General features: G+C 43.3%; 1 protein-coding gene across 1 annotated transcript in view; it reads left to right on the top strand.

Moving 5' to 3' along the window:
• LOC124619773 (pancreatic triacylglycerol lipase-like) overlaps positions 1–20991 on the top strand; it is a 249632-nt gene that overhangs the window by 103181 nt on the left and 125460 nt on the right. Inside the window, exon 3 of the mRNA XM_047146357.1 lies at positions 1256–1404. Within this exon, the coding sequence (XP_047002313.1) occupies positions 1256–1404 (149 nt within the window). The remainder of the gene's footprint in view (positions 1–1255; positions 1405–20991) is intronic.

Raw genomic sequence — 20991 nt, 5'->3', positions numbered from 1 at the left:
CTGTTCTCAGCCTTTACATACCCAACCAGGCCTGGTAACAACACTAAACCCGAACAACACCAATGTACTCTGGTGGGCGTTCTATTTGTCACACAGAATTGCATCTCAAATTATTTAAATACTTGTGGATGGCGTGTACGTGTACGAAGTTCCACCGATGATGTCTTCTGGGCACTTCATGTTTCCGTTTGGCAGTGCAGCTCTCTGTATTATAAAGTTATTTAATCAGATGTGTCCTTGGTGAAAATTTTAGTAAACATTGGTTCAATAATGTGACTCAACAGTGTATATACTCTGAGGTGACAAAAGTCATGAGATACCACCAGATAATCGTTTCGGGACTCCTTTTGGTCGTAATAATGCAGCAAGTCGACGTGGCAGGGACTCAACAAGTCGTTGAAAGTCCATTACTGAAATATTGAGCCACGCTGCCTCTACAGCCGTCCATAATTGCGAAAGTGTTGCCGATGCAGGATTTTGTGCAAAAACTGACCTTTCGATTCTGTCTCATAAATGTTCGATGGGATTCATGTCGGGTGATCTGGGTGGCCAGATCATTTGCTCGAACTGTCCAGAATGTTCTTCAAACCACTCGTAAACAACTGTGGCCTGGTGACGTGACACACTGTCATCGATAAAAATTCCATCGCTGTTTAGGATCATAAATCGACGAATGGCCGAAAATGGTCTCCAAGTAACCGAACGTAAACATTTCCAGTCAGTGATCTGTTCAGTTGGACCAGAGGAACTAGTACATTCCGTGTAAACACAGCCAACATCATTATGGAGCCACAACCGTGTATGTTCGTCGTACATCCCACATTGATCTCTGTGGTTAGTTCACGCAGTGTTGCTTGTCTATTACCACAGACAACTCGCCGCTGCTGTCGGTCGTTAAGTGAAGGCTATAGGCTGCTGCGTTGTCTGTTGTGATAGGAAATTTGGTATCTCGGCACTCTCTTGACACTGTGGATCTCGGAATATTGAATTATCTAACGATTTCCGAAATGGAATGGCCCATACGCTTATCTGCAAGTACAATCCTGCGTTAAAAGTCGCGGTCATAGCCACGTCGGCCACCGTTCCACATCAGTCACCTGAGTACAAATGACAGCTCAGCCACTGCACTGCTCTTTTATATGTTGTGTACGCGATACTACCGCCATATACGTGCATGTCGCTGTCCCATGACTTCTGTCACCTCAGTGTGAGTGTTTATGGAGAACATTATTTGTGAAGACACGTGTCTTTGTAGCGAGCACCCGGATGAGCCGGTGGAGCTGCGCCTGGAAGACGGTGAGCAGCGGCTGGACGGCGTCTTCGACCCGCGCCGCCCCACCAAGGTGATCGTGCACGGCTACGTGGGCGGCGTCGACTTCAACGTCACCAAGATGGTCCGACAAGGTGCGTGCGTCTCTGCAGTTCTCACACTCAATGCACAGTACGCCCGACTAGACAAAAAATTAATCACCTGCCATGCCGAATACCCTATTTCATTGAAAGTATCCAGGCAGGCATATGTACGAGGCGTGTTTTTTTAAGTAAGGTTCGTTTTATTGTATGCACTCGTAGTTCGCGCGTATACCGCAACGAGCGCGAGCGTCGTGTACCGGCATGCCTCGGGAACAACTCTACTCAGTTTCAGCTCTGTAGCTATCCTTTACGGTTCTGTTCTGTCTTTCAAAATTTTTAAGACTATCAACTCGCCCGCCGCGTGTGAGGTTCGCTCAGTTATAACGGTTTTTGTCAGCAAGGAACGTGTCTGCTGCAGAAATTCATCGACACATTTGCGAAGTGAACGGCGCTACTGTTACGAGTGAAAGCAAAGTGCGTAAGTGGGTACAAGAATTCAAAGATGGCCGTGACAACGTCCAGATGAGGACCGCTCCGGTCGCCTTTCTTTGATTACGGACGATTTGGTGGCTTCAGTTGAAGCGAGGATTCGTGAGAGCAGGCGCTTCACAATAACAGGTCTCTCAAACGAATTACCTGATGTGTCGTGACCAGTGCTTTACAATATTGTTTCTGATCACAAAGTTTAGGAAACTGTGCTCCTGTTGGGTCCCAAAACTCCTAACAGAGGACCACAAAAACCAAAGATTTGAGTGTGAGCCGGCCGAGGTGGCCGAGCGGTTCTAGGCGCTACAGTCCGGAACCGCGCTGCTGCTACGGTTGCAGGTTCGAATCCTGCCTCGGGCATGGATGCGTGTGATGTCCTTCGGTTAGTTAAGTTTAAGTAGGTCTATATCTAGGGGACTGATGACTTCAGATGTTAAGTCACATAGTGCTTAGAGCCATTTGAACCATTTATTGAGTGTGTGATGAAATTCTTGACTCGTTATCACGAAGAAGGTGACGACTTCTTGAGTCTGATCGTAACTGGAAACGAAACATGGGTTTCGCATATCACGCCCGAATCGAAGCAACAGAGCAAGGAATGGAGACACACAACACACATACTCGCCAGTGAAGGTGAAGGCCAAACAGACACTGTCCCATCGCAAAATCAGGGCGTCGGTGTTTTGGGATAGGCACTGTGTTTTGTTGGTCGACTTCATGCAGAAGCATACTGCCAAACCCTGAGAAAGCTACACAGAGCGATTCAAAACAAAAGACGCGGCACGCTGACAAAGGGAATTGTCCTTCTCCATGACAGTGCAAGACCTCACACTGTAGGTCAGACACTCGATTTATTGGACAGTTTTGGCTGGGAAGTTTCAGACCACCCACCCATCCACCCTACAGTCCCGATCTTGCGCCGAGCGATTACCATCTGTTCCTCCACCTCAAACAACACCTCAGTGGCAACCGTTACAATGATGACAAGGATTTGAAAACGGCAGTGAACTCTTGGTTATCGGAGAAGGCGGCAAGTTTTTATGAAGAGGGTATTTTAAAATTCGTTGAGAGTTATGATACATGTTTCAACAAACTTGGCAACTATGTCGAAAAATAGAGTGAAGTATGTAGTTTCTGAAAATAAATTTACTTTTTTGAAATAACCTTTCGTTGTGTACTTATGTTCAAACAGACCTTACTTAAAAAACACGCCTTGTAATAGGAAATTTATCACTAGATGTCACGACAGGCAGACCCGCCACTATAATTGGAGATGGTGAGTATTGTATTGTTAGTAGAGAATCTGTAACAGCAGCATGATTCGATCATGAGAGCTCAATGACATCTCACAGGGATTAGTAATCCGATTTCACCTGAGCAATAAGTATATCATGGATATTTCAATCATTCTAAAGCTGCCCACGTCGGTTGTTGGTAATGCCACTGTGAAGTGGACACGTGAAGGAACAACTATAACTAAACCAACCCTACGCAGACCAAATGAACTGGTGGACAGCAACCGTCGAGCATTGTGAAATGCAGCTGTAAAAAACCGCATAAAATCAACAAAAGGAATCGCCCGTGAGTTCCAGAGTGCTACCAGCAATCCATCTAGCACAATGACTGTGCACAAGGTATGAAAAAGAATGGCTTACAATGGTCAAGCAGGTCGTCATAACCCACACATCTCTGCAGTCAGTGCTAGGCGACACTTGGGGAGGCGTCAAGTGGAGCGCCACCGGATATTGAATGATCGGAATTGAATGATTTTAAATAATGAATCACGCTACACCCTACGGCAATCCGACGGAAAGGTTTGAGTAGGAGAAAGTCTGAAAAACATTAGATGCCCTCATGTAGTGCCAACAGTGAGGTACAGAGAAGGTGGTAATGATGTGGTCCCCTTATTGCGCTTAAGGAAACGCCAAATGCAGAAGAGTATTAACACATTTTACAGCATTGTGCACTGTGTACAGTAGAGGAACGGTTGGGAGACGACGACTGTGTGTATTAGACGATGTTTGGTTTGTGGGGCACTCGATTGCACAGTCATCAGCGCCTGTACAAAGTTCCAGTTTCTACACAGTCCAGTCTTGCCACTGTCACGAATGATGATGATAATGAAAACACCAACACCCAATACCCAGTCAGAGAAAGTCCCCAACCCGGTCGGGAATCTAACCCGAGACCCCATGTTCGAGAGCCAGCAACACTAGTCACTAGACCACAAGCTGCGGACTGTGTGTATTAGCACAACAATGCATCCTGTCATAAAGCAGCATCTGTAAGACAATGGTCCGTGGACAATAACATTGCTGAAATAGACTGGCTTGCTAATAGTCCTGACCTATACCAATGGAACACCTTTAGGGTTAGTTAGAACGTCCACTTCTCTGATTTTAGCGGTTGAGGAAGAATGTGCTACCTCCAGAGACGTTCGGATACCTCTTTGAAACTTTCTCAAGCAGAGTTCAAGCCATCATAAAGGCGAATTATGGACACACTTCATATTAATGTCCACCAATAGGTGTCCAGATACTTTTGAGCAGATAATATGTAATACTAACTTATGGCAGAATATGTAACACATGTAAAATTTAAAATTTTCCCAGCGAATCAACTGTTCAAAGAGATTTTGGAATTGCAGCCAGTCGTCGTAAACTTCATTCCACGATATTTCGGTCAAACAACTGCCGGCCATCTTCAGGTGTGCCAAACAAGGACTTTTTTTCTTTCTTGTTATTTTAAACCTTTACAAAAGGTAGGCTGGCAGCGGCCTATCCATGCAGCTCTTCGGCCACAGAAAAAAAAATTACAAGAAACATGAAGACATAAAATCAGGAGACATAAAAACAGGAGACAGACAAATGAAAAAGAACTGAAGTCATTCATGGAAGGCACTGGTCGCACAGGGAAGTTCAGCTTAGTGCACAAACGTAGACAGATGGTTGAACACATGAATGTAGGAGCACTGACAAAGAAACACCATTGCACTAAGATGAAGAAAAAAACTAACACAATGATGGTGACCTTCGGCGCTCTATAAACACCCTGTTGCACGAAGAAAAAGGGGGGCCTACTGCAGGGAAATACGGCAGGGTAGGGGGGAGGGGGCGAGAGATACCAGGTGGAGAGAAGATGGGAGGGAGAGGGGAGAGGGTATGGGGTGTGTGGAAGCCCAGGGAGGGGGAGGAGAGGGAGAGAGGAGAGAGGAAGTGGGGAGGGAGAGAAGGGAAAGAAGTTACCCTGGAGGAAAAACGCAGGAGTAGGAAGGGGAGGATTCAAAACTGGTAGGAGGGTTAGATTGAGGGGACAAGGGCATTATCTGGGAGGGGAAGTTGGCGGAAACCACCTTGGGCAAGGGTATGGATTATGGTAAGATGGAGAGCGGGTGGGATCCAGGTGTATAGGCATGGCAGCGGATGGGGGAGGAAAGGATGGAAGAGACAAGTGGGTGAGGCAGATCAAGTGTATGGGAGGTGTAAAGGATCCGTATCCGTTCAAGAAAGAGGAGGTGGTATGGAAAAGGAATTAAGTCACAGAGGATCCATGTGGTGGATGCGAGGCGGATGCGATAGGCGAGGTGGAGTGCATGGCGTTATAGAATTCGAAGGGACTTGTAGAAGGTAGGAGGGGCGGAGATCCAGGCAGGATGGGTAAACAGAGGATGGGGCGGATGAGTGATTTATAGGTGTGGAGAACTGTGGACGGGTCCAGACCCCATGTGCGGCCAGAAAGGAGCTTGAGGAGATGGAGTCGGGAGTGTGCCTTAGCTTGGATCATCCAGAGATTGGGGGTCCAGTAAAGGTGACGGTCAAGGATGACACCAAGGTACTGGAGGGTTGGGGGAGGTTGATAGGATGGCTGTAGACAGTAAGATAAAAATCTAGGAAATGGTAGGGAGGGGTGCTTTTGTCTACAATGATCTTCTGAGTTTTGGAAGGATTGACCTTGAGCATCCACTGTTTACATCAAGTGGTGAACCAGTCAAGATGGGATTGGAGAAGGTGCTGGGAGCGTTGCAGGTTGGGGGTGAGGGCAAGGAAGGCGTTGTCATTGGCGTATTGGAGAAGGTGTAAGGGTGTGAAGGTGGTGGCATGTCTGCAGTGTAAAGAAATTAGAGAAGAGGGGAGAGGACAGAACCTTGGGGCACACTGGCGGAGGGGTGGAAGGTGTAGGAACCCGTGTTATGGATGGTGGCGTAGGAAGGACAGTGAGAATGGAAGGAGGCGATCATACGGACTTAGTTAGTAGGAAGGGCGAAGGTTTTGAGCTTGAAGAGGAGACTGGAATGCCATACACGGTCGTAGGCACGTTCAAGGTCGAGAAAGAGGAAGATGGTTGAGCGACGGGAATTTAGTTGTTGTGAGAGGAGGTGGGTGAGGTGAACGAGAAGGTCATTGGTAGAGAAGGATGGTCGAAAGCCACGCTGGGTAGAGAGAAGGAGGTGGTGCTGGTGAAGGTGCTGGTGGATGCGTCAGGTGAGGATGGATACAAATAAGTTCTCCGCTCCATCTTATATAGTGTGCTGATGGTACTGCCACGCATGCATTGAAATCACGGAGACAGAAGGACCACACCGCCCAGCAGCAGCGCCCTCGGTGGTGGAACTGCAAGACTCAGATGCCGTCGGTATTGTCGCTGGCCGCAGGTATCGAACTCTTCTCGCATCTTCTTCTCGAGCTGCTGCTGGGCGGTATGGTCCTTCTGTTTCCACGATTTCAATGCATGTGTGGCAGTACCATCAGCGCACTATATAAGATAGAGCGGAGAACGTCTTTGTCAGTCCTCATTCGGCTCACCTGAAGATGTCTGGCAGTTGTGCAGCCGAAATGTCATGGGTGAAGTTTACGTATGTAAAGCATGTATCATGAAAGGAGTGATTTTCTGTCTGATAGACAACCACGTTTGTTCTTTGTCTTCTGTTGAAACTAGATAACAAGCTATTTATCTGCGAAACAAAATTCATAATAAAATGGGCTTCAAATTAAAGCTAGACCTTAGTTGTACAAAACAGCTGTTCTGGTGATTGCCAAGTCCATAGTGGCGGATAGGACATCATGGAGCAACCACATACATTTCCTGAGAAGTTGACAGCCAGTCCACGTTTGTAGTGGAGTCGTCCCTGTTAAGCTGAGCAGGTGTAGCACATGGTGTGGGCCCAAGAAAAAAAAAAGCAAACTGCAAATGTCGCTAGGTCAACGTAGGCTAGTAATTCAGCAGTCAGTACCAGTGCCCAAACAGCATGCTTGCGTGTTGTTACGATAGCTTTGTGTTGACACAGTCTGAACATGGTGGATCGGCAGTCGAACCTGGCTCTTGAGCTCCACCACCAGAATTAAATTGGGCTCCTGTGTGGGAAAAGTTGGGACCGCATTCCCATCTGTGTTGCTTGGAAACCAGTACAAACTACCTCACTCCTTGCCCTGACCGTGAATTTCTCTAAAATCACAGTGGAATAGATTAGATGTGGTGACAGATTTACGACTGAATGTGGTAGCACAACTGTACTTAAAGAGGAGTCGACTACATACTCAATTAATTAAGTATATTTTGAGGAAGAGTCACAAATAAATTAATAATGGAGCTCACACGATTGAAAAAAGTAAAAAGGCACTGACATATGTAGCGAAGGTGCCTAGATATCATACACGTTTTACTGGACTAGGAGAACTGCATTCCAGTCGCCCATGACTATTAGATTTTCGTCCCCCTTTACATACTGCATTACCCTTCAAATATCCTCATACACTTTCTCTATCTGTTCATCTTCAGCTTGCGACGTCGGCATGTATACCTGAACTATCGTTGTCGGTGTTGGTCTGCTGTCGATTCTGAATAGAACAACCCGGTCACTAAACTATTCACAGTAACACACCCTCTGCCCTACCTTCCTATTCATAACGAATCCTACACCTGTTATACCATTTTCTGCTGCTGTTGATATTACCCGACACTCATCTGACCAGAAATCCTTGTCTTCCTTCCACTTCACTTCACTGACCCCTGCTATATCTCGATTGAGCCTTTGCATTTCCCTTTTCAGATTTTCTAGTTTCCCTACCACGTTCAAGCTTCTGACATTCCACGCCCCGACTCGTAGAACGTTATCCTTTCGTTGATTATTCAATCTTTTTCTCATGGTAACCTCCCCCTTGGCAGCCCCCTCCCGGAGATCCGAATGGGGGACTATTCCGGAATCTTTTGCCAATGGAGAGATCATCATGGCACTTCTTCAATTACAGGCCACATGTCCTGTGAATACACGTTTCGTGTCTTTAATGCAGTGGTTTCCATTGCCTTCTGCATCCTCATGTCGTTGATCATTGCTGATTCTTCCGCCTTTAGGGGCAATTTCCCACCCCTAGGACAAGAGAGTGCCCTGAACCTCTATCCGCTCCTCCGCCCTCTTTGACAAGGCCGTTGGCAGAATGAGGCTGACTTCTTATGCCGGAAGTCTTCGGGCACCAATGCTGATTATTTATCAAAATTTAGGCAGTGGCGGGGATCGAACCCGGGGCCGAAGACGTTTTGATTATGAATCAAAGACGCTACCCCTAGACCACGGCTCATGGGCGACTGGAATGCAGTTGTAGGGGAAGGAGTAGAAGAAAAGGTTACATGAGAGTATGGGCTTGGGACAAGGAATGAAAGAGGAGAAAGACTAATTGAGTTAGGTAACAAGTTTCAGCTAGTAATAGCGAATACTCTGTTCAAGAATCACAAGAGGAGGAGGTATACTTGGAAAAGGCCGGGAGATACGGGAAGATTTCAATTAGATTACATCATGGTCAGACAGAGATTCCGAAATCAGATACTGGATTGTAAGGCGTACCCAGGAGCAGATATAGACTCAGATCACAATATAGTAGTGATGAAGAGTAGGCTGAAGTTCAAAGCATTAGTCAGGAAGAATCAATACGCAAAGAAGTGGGATACGGAAGTACTAAGGAATGACGAGATACGTTTGAAGTTCTCTAACGCTATAGATACAGCAATAAGGAATAGCGCAGTAGGCAGTACAGTTGAAGAGGAATGGACATCTCTAAAAATGGCCATCACAGAAGTTGGGAAGTAAAACCTAGGTACAAAGAAGGTAGCTGCGAAGAAACCATGGGTAACAGAAGAAATACTTCAGTTGATTGATGAAAGGAGAAAGTACTAACATGTTCCGGGAAAATCAGAAATACAGAAATACAAGTCGCTAAGGAATGAAATAAATAGGAAGTGCAGGAAAGCTAAGAGGAAATGGCTGCAGGAAAAATGTGAAGACATCGAAAAAGATATGATTGTCGGAAGGACAGACTCAGCATACAGGAAAGTCAAAACAACCTTTGGTGACATTAAAAGCAACGGTGGTAACATTAAGAGTGCAACGGGAATTCCACTGTTAAATGCAGAGGAGAGAGCAGATAGGTGGAAAGAATACATTGAAAGCCTCTATGAGGGTGAAGATTTGTCTGATGTGATAGAAGAAGAAACAGGGGTCGATTTAGAAGAGATAGGGGTCTAGTATTAGAATCGGAATTTAAAAGAGCTTTGGAGGACTTACGGTCAAATAAGGCAGAAGGGATGGATAACATTCCATCAGAATTTCTAAAATCATTGGGGGAAGTGGCAACAAAACGACTATTCACGTTGGTGTGTAGAATATATGAGTCTGGCGATATACCATCTGACTTTCGGAAAAGCATCATCCACACAATTCCGAAGACGGCAAGAGCTGACAAGTGCGAGAATTATCCCACAATCAGCTTAACAGCTCATGCATCGAAGCTGCTTACAAGAATAATATACAGAAGAATGGAAAAGAAAATTGAGAATGCGCTAGGTGACGATCAGTTTGGTTTTAGGAAAAGTAAAGGGACGAGAGAGGCAATTCTGACGTTACGGCTAATTATGGAAGCAAGGCTAAAGAAAAATCAAGACACTTTCATAGGATTTGTCGACCTGGAAAAAGCGTTCGACAATATAAAATGGTGCAAGCTGTTCGAGATACTGAAAAAAGTAGGGGTAAGCTATAGGGAGAGACGGGTCATATACAATATGTACAACAACCAAGAGGGAATAATAAGAGTGGACGATCAAGAACGAAGTGCCCCTACTCTTCAATCTGTACATCGAGGAAGCAATTATGGAAATAAAAGAAAGATTCAGGACTGGAATTAAAATACAACGTGAAAGGATATCAATGATACGATTTGCTGATGACATTGCTATCCTGAGTGAATGTGAAGACGAATTAAATGATCTGCTGAACGGAATGAACAGTCTAATGAGTACACAGTATGGTTTGAGAGTAAATCGGAGGAAGACGAAGGTAATGAGAAGTAATAGAAATGAGAACAGCGAGAAAATTAACATCAGGATTGATGGTCACGAAGTCAATGAAGTTAAGTAATTCTGCTACCTAGGCAGTAAAATAACCAATGACGGAAGGAGCAAGGAGGACATCAAAAGCAGACTCGCTATGGCAAAAAAGGCATTTCTGGCCAAGAGAAGTCTACTAATATCAAATACCGGCATTAATTTGAGGAAGAAATTTCTGAGGATGTACGTCTGGAGTACAGCATTGTACGGTAGTGAAACATGGACTGTGGGAAAACCGGAACAGAAGTGAATCGAAGCATTTGAGATGTAGTGCCATAGACGAATGTTGAAAATTAGGTGGACTGATAAGGTAAGGAATGAGGAGGTACTACGCAGAATCGGAGAGGAAAGGAATATGTGGAAAACACTGATAAGGAGAAGGGACAGGATGATAGGACATCTGCTAAGACATGAGGGAATGACTTCCATGGTACTAGAGGGAGCTGTAGAGAGCAAAAACTGTAGAGGAAGACAGAGATTGGAATACGTCAAGCAAATAAATGAGGACGTAGGTTGCAAGTGCTACTCTGAGATGAAGAAAAGGAAAGGAATTCGTGGCGGGCCGCATCAAATCAGTCAGTAGACTGACGACCAAAAAAAAAAAAAGGGAGACAATGTCTGGTCAGCCACGAAAAACCACACACTGGGAGGACAGAAAATGAAAAAAAATAAAACTCCTAATTGAGGGTGAGCGAGAGAGATACTCTTTAAAGCCGTAAAGATGGAATGTTGCAGTAGCATGTGTCACGCTGTCTTACACACCATGAGGAGCTTGCAGAGTGTAGATGTAGACGTAGCTGTAGTCATAAATGTAGCCACGGCATGGGGATGTCAGTGATGTGGATGCATCGTCACTATCTCCTCAACTGAGGAGAATCTGAACACAACTCTACATCACGGAGCTGTAGAGCCTGGAGTACTGCTCGCTCCCCCTTGCCTAACGGAAAACTCCACATGGCAACAATAACTGACTTGCAAACCTTCTCCAAAGCTTGAAGACCTGCACGTTCGATTGCCGTGTTGCCCATCTCACATATCTGGATAGTACTTCTTCGCCGACTTTTTCATCACACCCTTTCAGTACCCAGAGCACTCTAAACTTATACACGACCATTTCTTCGGAGGAACATATTCACGCCATCTTTAATTCCACGCCACAGGCTCTGATGTCAGCACGTGGTGTATCTGTATGAGAGGACCTCTGGCCACATTGACAAAACGCAAGGGTACAGGCTCCACACTGGACAAAGGCGTCCCAGGCACTATTGTGTACCCAGACGGACTGGACGGACACCCAGCACATATCGTTGGCTGGCAAGGTTGGAGACAATGCAATGGCGGGACCTGACAAACTGATAACTCAACAGGACGTGGAGTTTGCAGATGTGGCAGAAACAAATAGTACTCAAGACTCCACAGAAATGTTAGAAATATGTGTTCTTGGCGAGCGAATATGTCTATGTGCGGGAAAAGAGACCATTATGCAATAGTAACCAAAGATGCTGATAATAATTCGTTTAGTAACATGAAGACACTGAGTTGTCGAATCAGATGTATGGACAAGCTCATAGCAAAATTTGTAGAACGCTAGTGGAAATTCTTTCCTGTAGTGTGGAATTTCGCTTTTAGGCCTGGCGAAAGCATTTCAGCCACTACTTGGAGGTCAGTCAAGACGTTGTTTCTGAGTGCACTGATAATGAGTAGGAGCCCCTACAACAGGAGGAGGTCATTAGCTATTTCTCCAACTATCCGCTGATCTGTTATTAAACTTTATGGCATCTGTAGTACTCAGTTATACTGTCTCAACATGGCCCATAAACGGTAGAACCATGTGGTCTGGAGTCGTGGAAGCGCGTCTTAATAGCAGGAAGGACTCGGGTTCGGCCGACCGGTGTGGCTGTGGGGTTCTAGGCGCTTCAGTCTGGAACCGCGTGACCGCTACGGTCGCAGGTTCGAATCCTGCCTCGGGCATGGATGTGTGTGATGTCCTTAGGTTAGTTAGGTTTAAGTAGTTCTAAGTTCTAGGGGACTGATGACCACAGATGTTAAGACCCAGAGTGCTCAGAGCCATTTTTTGAACTCTGGTTCGAGCGAGGCAGACCTCTTGCTGTGGGGATTACTAAAACAGTGGGTTTCAAAGAAAATGACCGACCGTGCAGAGTCCTCTACTTTTCGTAGCCAACCTACCCGTGCTCATCTACACAGTTTTAGGCAGGTTGCTTAGCTGGGTTAGGTTGCCAGACACTGACTTCTCCTAACACGCAGAACCGCTGCACAGGCACCTGTCTGGGGTATTCTTGTGAGGTGGACCTTTCAAACTTTACTGATAGATTTCTCGTACAACTTAAAACGCCATCTTGGCGAAAATTATCAGTACCCGAGTTAATAGCCGTTACGACCAGCAAAAATTTATACTGTATACTTGGTATCCCTCGTTTGCTCTCGCGATACCCATAAAACCACGAATATAATTAAGGTAGAAATTAATTAATGAAATTGCTAGTCTCAAGATCTGTTAATCTCTAACTGACCTAGTTCTGATATGGCGCTAATGGTTTGTCACATCTGGAGGGTGTAGCATCACAAGTGGGCACGTGGGATAGTCGTGTGATAACCAGTGCTCGGTTCGTTGTGGGCGACGCGACACTGTTGACAACGCCTTTGGCATATGATCACTATATTAGAATTGCTGTACGCCACACTGGCTTCACTGAAACATCCAGCTTGCTGTGCGCCGTTGCAGGAACTTTCCTCTCATATACTGGGTCTCCAGAAAGTCCTTTACACGCTTGTAACTTCAATGACACAGTCATTTGTCCTTAACTTCCGTACGTGCACAACCATTATTCCTGCACAGTTCAGGTAACCTCCACGTCCTCCATCTCATCCGCTTTAACAGCTGCAGTGTCATATGCTGGAAGGCTTGAGGCACATTTGCTCACAGAGCGTCGTCGTCGACAGGTTGGATCTGTTAGGCGGCCGGGTATAAAGGACTGGTGAATTTGGAGACCCACGTCCTATCCATTGGCAAGAGAACAGTTCATTCAGGCGTTCACGAACACCAAGTGAGAAGTGGGCCAGAGTTCCATTGTGTTCGTCATTGACGCCGGAAGCAACAGCGAACATCTTGTTTCTAACAAACGTTGTTCTCCATGACATGATCTACCACTCCTAGACGTTTAACCACTGTGAACTTCATGCCACAGGTACTTCCCATTGTACTAAGTTCTTCCTGTTCCATTTGCCTATGGAGCATGAGCAGTCTGCTTAAAGAACTCTCGCGTAACTCTGGTTCTTATAACATTGTAAGTAGGCATTAATATTATCTTAGAACCTTTCCATTTCGTCCGTGTTTGCATAGAAAAACAGTAATATCACAAATTGAGTCCGCCTTGATGCAAAACAGCGTGTTATTCGTTTATTTCATTATTATCCCAAACTAGTTTCGGCGACAAATATCACCATCATCCGTGTTTTTTTTTAAATCTAAAACATGCAGAAAAATGGTATGGTTGTACAACCACAGTAAAACATTATTACATTTTTACAAATCGTCTTTTGAAATATTGTTTTATATTGATACTTTCGTAGTGCCTTATTTATTGTATGCTACAGCATGTTTTAAGCAATTGTTGGCGCTGTTTGTGACATATTTTCTGTGCACTTTTTTCTGTTGCCTTCTTTTTATTTAGCGAACATCATGTCATCTGCAACCATGTGAGCGGTTGTTAGTAAACAAATACTCAACGGTGAACTTCGTATGTCAGCAGTATATACTTGGGGTTGTGGTAGTGTTGAGGAAACCAGTTATTTTGGTGTGTATTTAGCTGTTGCTTAGCTATTCGTGTACTCACGTTCGTTGGATGGTGTGTGGTTGCTTTTTACACAGAAAAAACAAAACTTTTGCACTTTGTTTCTGATCCAGAATAAGAGAGAGATGGTACACGCTGACATGCAATAAAAAATATCACATAGAATTGGAAAATCTTAAAAAGGCAAGGGATCCCAATAACATTCAGAACAAACAATACAGTTCAGAGAAGACTAAGACCAGTAAGAAAAACCTCAGACAAATTCAGCAACGCTGGAATATATCAACTCACTTGCAACTCTTGTCAGGCCCACTACATAGGACAAACAAGCAGAAATTTCCGAACGAGTTACACAGAGCACATGAGAGCTCTAAGAAGTGACAGCACAATTTGCAGAACATCTAATAAACAAAAACCGTAACCCCACTAATATCGAAAACGATCTACGCATTCTGAGAAACAGCAACAGTTTATACCGACAACTGACAATAGAAGAAAATTACCACATACAAAAGGCCATAGTCGAAGGGAAATATGTAACAAGTGAAAACACAACTCTCTGCAACAACACACTCTTTACCGCTCTGAGAGAACTCACCGAGGACAGAACAGAAAGCACACACGCAAAAGAACCACTTCCCCATCACACACAGAGTCATAAATAGTGAACAGAAGTCGTCGTAATTCGCGCTACAGTTTTTCATAGCCTTTCTCGCCACTTGCGATACGGATCTCGCGACACGCGCGAACAGCAAGATGGTGTAATATTCTGGATCAGAAACAAAGTGCAAAAGTTTTGTTTTTTCTGTGTAAAAAGCAACCACACACCATCCAACGAACGTGAGTACATGAATAGCTAAGCAACAGCTAAATACACACCAAATTAACTGGTTTCCACAACACTACCACAATCCCCAGTATAGCCTATACTGCTGATGTACGAAGTTCACCGTTGAGTATTTGTTTACTAACAGCCGCTCACATGGTTGCAGATGACACGATGTTCGCTAAATAAAAAGAAGGCAACAGAAAAAAGTGCGCAGAAAATATGTCACAAACAGCGCCAATAATTGCTTATAAACATGCTGTAGCATACAATAAATAAGGTAGTATGAAAGTATCAATATAAAACAATATTTCAAAAGACGATTTGTAAAAATGTAATAATGTTTTACTGTGGTTGTACAACCATACCATTTTTCTGCATGTTTTAGATTAAAAAAACCCCACTGATGATGGTGATATTTGTCGCCGAAACTAGTTTGGGATGATAAAGAAATAAACGAGTAACACGGTGTTTTGCGTCAAGGCGGACTCAATTTGTGATATTACTGTTGTAAGTAGGCTTTAGCAGGGAAGTTTGCGTCTATCTTCAAACGTCTGCCAGTTCAGATTGTTCAGCTTCTCCCGTATGTGCCAAACAAACCGGTGCCTGTTCGTGCTGCCCTTCTCTGTATACATTCAGTATTCCCTGTTAGTCCTATGTGGTATGGGTCCCACACACAATGTTCTCTAGGGGTGCACCAGTGTTTTGTAAGCTACAAGGTTTGTAGATTGACTCCAGTTTCCTAGTATACTATCGGTGAGCTGCGTCTGCCACCTCCTTTACGTTTGACCGAGCCTATGTGACCATGCCATTTCATACCCCAACAAATTTTTACACACAGACATTTGTATGAGTTGACTGATTCCATTTGTGAATCACTGATACTGTAGTCATAGGCTACTAGGTTTCTTTTTCGTTTTTCAAAAGGCACAGTTTTATGTTTTAGAATATTTGACGGAAGCTGCCAATGTTCGCGCCAATATGAAATATTATCAAGATCTGACAGAATATCAGTGCAGCTTTATCAGGTATTACTTCGTTACAGGTAGTTAAAAAAAATCTGAAATTTTGCAGTCACGTTATTAGCTTTGTAGACTGTAATATTAAATTTTGCTGTTTAGTTTCACTGTCCTCCTGTTAGGGTCCGGAAAAAGTACATGTGCGTCATTTGTTTCGTGTCAGTCTGGAAACACGTTGCTACGTTTCGACGATAATGAGCGATATAGTCTGTCTACGACTTTCAGAATATTATGAAGCTGCTGTCATGAGCTAGATTGTGATGGAACCAGTGGCCAGTGTTAAAGATGCGGAACGAGATTTTCTTTCCCGACCAACCATGCCGATACTGATCTATACTTTAATTTGTGACCGAACCGCCGAATCTTTCCATCAGTAAACGGGGTATGTTCTCAAGTGACTCCGTTGTTTTAACCCCTCCACTGACAGAATGACCCGCTTCCTACTTCCGTATGTATAAAGCCAATACGGACTTGTAGCTGTCACGCCTTTGCGCTTACTGCTACGTATTTTAACCGTAAATAGCTCAGCCCTAATGGTGAGAGTTAGTAGTGAATTCTGGCGTTATTAATCTTTGAAGACAGCACAGCTGCCACAAGCTCAGCTCACTTTTACTCCACTCCTACCCTCGCCATTACACCACATTAACTAGGTGCTACATGGACCTTGCTAAATTCACTTGCGTATACATTTCTGACCGTTACTCGCCAGTATTTACCTATTGGATTAGTACACTCCTAACCGGACTATTTCTCAAAGAGCTGTGATGATTGAACGGGTTCGATCCACGGCCTACAGTGCCCTACAGTTCACACGGTAACACTGCCTACCTGACCCACTTAACTTGGTAGTGAGCTTATGTATCCAATCACCACTGCTAGCAGCAGTAGATAATCCTATCAGCACGACGAGAGCAGCAGACTTACCGTCGAATCCTCCTGAAAATACTTATAACTACGGTCGCCAGCTCTGAAGGAGCAAAAGAATAAATCAATTTTTTGGCTCGTTTCAAAGTGAAACGCCTTGAGTTGAATTTTAAACTTAATTCTGAATATTACTATTTCTGATCATTCTAGGTGATTCTACAAAGCAAATACTCTCTCAATTTCTGTGAGTTGGTTTGGTAATTACCACCAAGACAATTTAAGCTACTTAGGTTAACAGACTTCTACCCTTCAACTTATTTAATGATTTTGGGATATTACTCTTTGGACAATTGCTATAGAATTAGTTAAGTGACTTTACTTGAAAGGTTACTCAGAAAAATTTAAGTAACTATAAATAGGCGACTCATTCTGGTGTGACCATTGCTCTTTTCTACATTCTTAAACGCTAAAGTATTCTACAACCAAAAGAATTGTAAATGAAAGAGGCGATGGTGGCCTCAGTCTGATTTCACTACACTATGTTTCAGGTTACTACACTTTACAAGGAACAACATGCGTCGTAATTTTGCTCATTACTATATTCTGTATTCTGCACTTGCACAAAAGAAAACTGGTATTCTCCTTTTACATGTATACAAAGTTCGATTTAACAATTGCAAGCAGTCTTGCCTTGGGTAGACGTGTCGGTGCTGGTGGTGATATGCATGTGGCTAACGCAGCTCTTCCTCTTCACGCCTCGTGCCCTTAATGGCGGCTGGAACTACGAGCTGTAGCACTCGTATAAGCTACTGCGCGTCCGCCATAGAATCTGGGCGCAGGAACTCTTACACTCAGCCCCAGTGGCATAGAGACGGCTTCGACAACCATTCGTCGCGTTCCACTCCACAAACGGCGACGATATTCGCCTCTTCGCTGCTGCACAATCACTTTTGCGTGAGCACAGTTACGCACGTCCACTCACGTCAACACTCCCCAGGCCATTCCATTGTTCAGTCCCTGTGTCTCCAGCTACCTCTAGCTATGCTCGTATCACCAAGAGTGGGGCGTTCCCCTACCACCTTTTTACCGAAATCATTTAGTATTTAAGAATATTTACATTTATTACCCTGGAGTTCATACCAGTCATAATAATTTACTACTAGCGCTTTATAACATTAAATCATACAGTAATAGCTTATAATTACCAAGAAAAAGAATACATTTGACTCCGAGAGCTCTGTGCATTGTCTGAGACAGCGCTAATTCCCATTTTCGCCAATAGATGGCATCAGGGTGCACTCCCTGGCAGTCTCACACCAGCGCGCCCGTTTCCGACGCGCGGGCTCCAAATTACTGTCAGCCCACCATCATTTCAGTTCCGTTACACATGCCCCACTTCTTATTGAAGAATCTAACAGTGATAATTCAATAAGAAGTCTCTCCTATAATGAATCTGAAATTTTCGTTAAGCTTTTTACCAAGGGTTTTCCCTTTCTTACTGATACACCTCGGTACTTATATTACTTATTTAAAATTAAACACCAATTCTTTCTATCTTTCCTGCTAAACATTACATAAATGATTTACATATATTCTTTACAATTTTCTTACATCTAAACACAGTACACTTTAAACATCTTTTTTACAAAAATTTTAAATACACTTCTTTTATCTCAGGCAAGTAAAACACACGTTATGCGCCTATTACTTTATAGCCCGTCCTTTTCACTTTACCTCCTCACTTTTCTACCTCTTCCACAACACTTATTTACACATCTATTAAGGCTTTCTTAGAAGCTCAGTCTTTCCCAGTCTGTTTAGTCTCTACTTAAACTAGAAGTTTCATTAGAATACTACAACATATTTTAGTGAACATTTACCTTTCACATAGAACAAAAGAAACAAAACTATTTACATATTGGTTTACTTTAATATTTATTTATATATTTATTTTCAATCTGGTAGAATTCGTGGTTCATACCTTTTGAGATCCACTATGTTTCTTACTCCCAGGCGTTTGCCTGTTAATGGGTACTCTAAATAATAAGCATTCACATTGGGTATGGACACTATTTTAAATGGTCCATTATATATATATTTAAATTTGCTGATCTCGTTATTAATTTCACTTGATTTTTCATGTGTTTTTACAAGAACGAGATCACCTATTTTGAATTTAGGATTCCTTACTTTTTCGTCATGACGACGAATTCTCGCATCTGCTTGTTTTCTCATCTTGTCTTTTACTAAGTTCTTTTTACTATCATAATCTAATTCAACTCTATCTGGAAATTCTAGTAGGTCTTCTACTAGACTTTTACTTCTCGTCTTTTTCAGGATTTCTTCTGGAGTAAATCCAGTGCTCTCGTTTGTTAATGAATTCATGATTTCTTCGAATTCACTCACATACATGCCCCACTTCTTGTGGTTACTATGGCAGTACGTCCTAAATAACCGACCTATCTCACGCATATATCTTTCTGCCGGATTGCTTGATGGGTGATAAGCTGAGATATGGACCACTTCTACCTGTTTCTCAGTTATCCCATCCTTCCACATTTTTGAGCAAAACTGAACACCATTATCTGATAGTATTCTCTTTGGCTTCCCTACTTTCACAAAATAATCACACACCATTTTATCATACACAGCTCTGGCAGTAGCTTTTCTCAAGGGATATAGCTTTATATACTTTGAGAAAAGTTCAACTGCTACAAATATGTACACAAAACCCCCCATGGTTTTCGGTAATGGTCCAAAGATATCTACTGCTACTATTTCTAATACTTCATCAGGTCTTATTGATTGCATGGGCCCTTGATTAGTTGCATTTGTTACTTTCGCCTTTTGGCATAGATCACAAGATCTTATCCTCTGTGCTACCCTTCGTGCCATGTTGTTAAAGGTAATGCATTCATCTAACTTATCGGTACACTTCCGTGCACCACAATGGCCATATGCCAAGTGAACATAATCTATCAGCACTTCAGTGTGTTGTTCCGGCCAACATACTCTCCACTTCCCTGGATTATTTAATCTTTGAAGATACAGTACACCTTTATGTATTTTATATGAAGCCCTTATGTTAGTTGCGTCCGGATTGTCAAACTTGACCTTTACCGACTTGAGTGCATCATCATCACTTTGATATCTTCGCATATTCCGACATATTTCCCTAATTTTTTCTCTTCCTTCCGCTTTTTTGAAGTAATTCACCTCAAAAACATCTTCCCTATTCTTTACACTTTCTAGTGTCTCACATCCTTCCGGTAATCTCGACAAAGCATCCGGTACTGCATGTTCTTTCCCTTTAACATACTTGATCTCTATATCAAATTGTTGTAAAAACAGCGCCCATCTGGTCAACCTGTTATGTAACAATCTGCAGTCCTTCAAAAATATTAAAGCTTTGTGGTCTGTATGGACCACAGTCTTATGCCCCCATAAGAAAAGTTGAAATTTCCTAAAACCCCATACTATAGCTAAAGCCTCCTTCTCTGAAACCGTATAGTTTCTTTCGTACTTAGACATTGTTCTACTCGCAAATGCTATTTGTCTATGAGTTTTTTCCCCATCTATCATTACCTCCTGAAATATGGATACTCCCAATCCATAATCTGAACTATCTGTTGCCATGTGGAATGGTTCACACAGGTCAGGGTGCCATAACTTTATGTTTTTAGCCAAATTGTCTTTTAGCTGGTTGAATGCTGTTTCACATTCCTCAGTCCACATATACACACTGTTCTTCTTAAGTAGGTTGTTCAGATGTGGGCTATTGAACACCTGATCATCCACATACTTACGATAAAAGGAACAAAGTCCTATAAATGACTTTAGTTGTTTTTTATTCTTGGGAGCCGGACAATTTCTTATTGCTTTGACTTTATCGGGATCCTTTTCAATTCCCTCTGGTGTTACTATGTGACCTAAAAACTTTATTTCTTTCTTCACAAACGCGCATTTTTTCAGGTTCAGGGTCATTCCTCCTTTAATTAAAGCTTTGAACACCCTGTCACATAACTCTATGTGCTCTTCCCATGTCCTTGTAGCAATTAACAGATCATCTACATAAACTGTGATTAGCGAACTAAGTTCACTCCCTAAAATCTTGTCTAAAGCCCGAATGAACACTGAAACGGAAGTATTTAGGCCAAATGGTACCACTGTGAAATGGTAGCATTTGCCATTGAATAAAAATGCCGTGTACTTCCTAGACTCCCCACTTAATGGGATTTGCCAGTATCCTGCAGTTAGGTCT

The sequence above is a fragment of the Schistocerca americana genome, chromosome 6 (genome assembly GCF_021461395.2).
Source record: "Schistocerca americana isolate TAMUIC-IGC-003095 chromosome 6, iqSchAmer2.1, whole genome shotgun sequence".
NCBI classification, from domain to species: Eukaryota; Metazoa; Arthropoda; class Insecta; order Orthoptera; family Acrididae; genus Schistocerca; species Schistocerca americana.
This window is presented reverse-complemented; position numbering and strand designations above follow the sequence as displayed.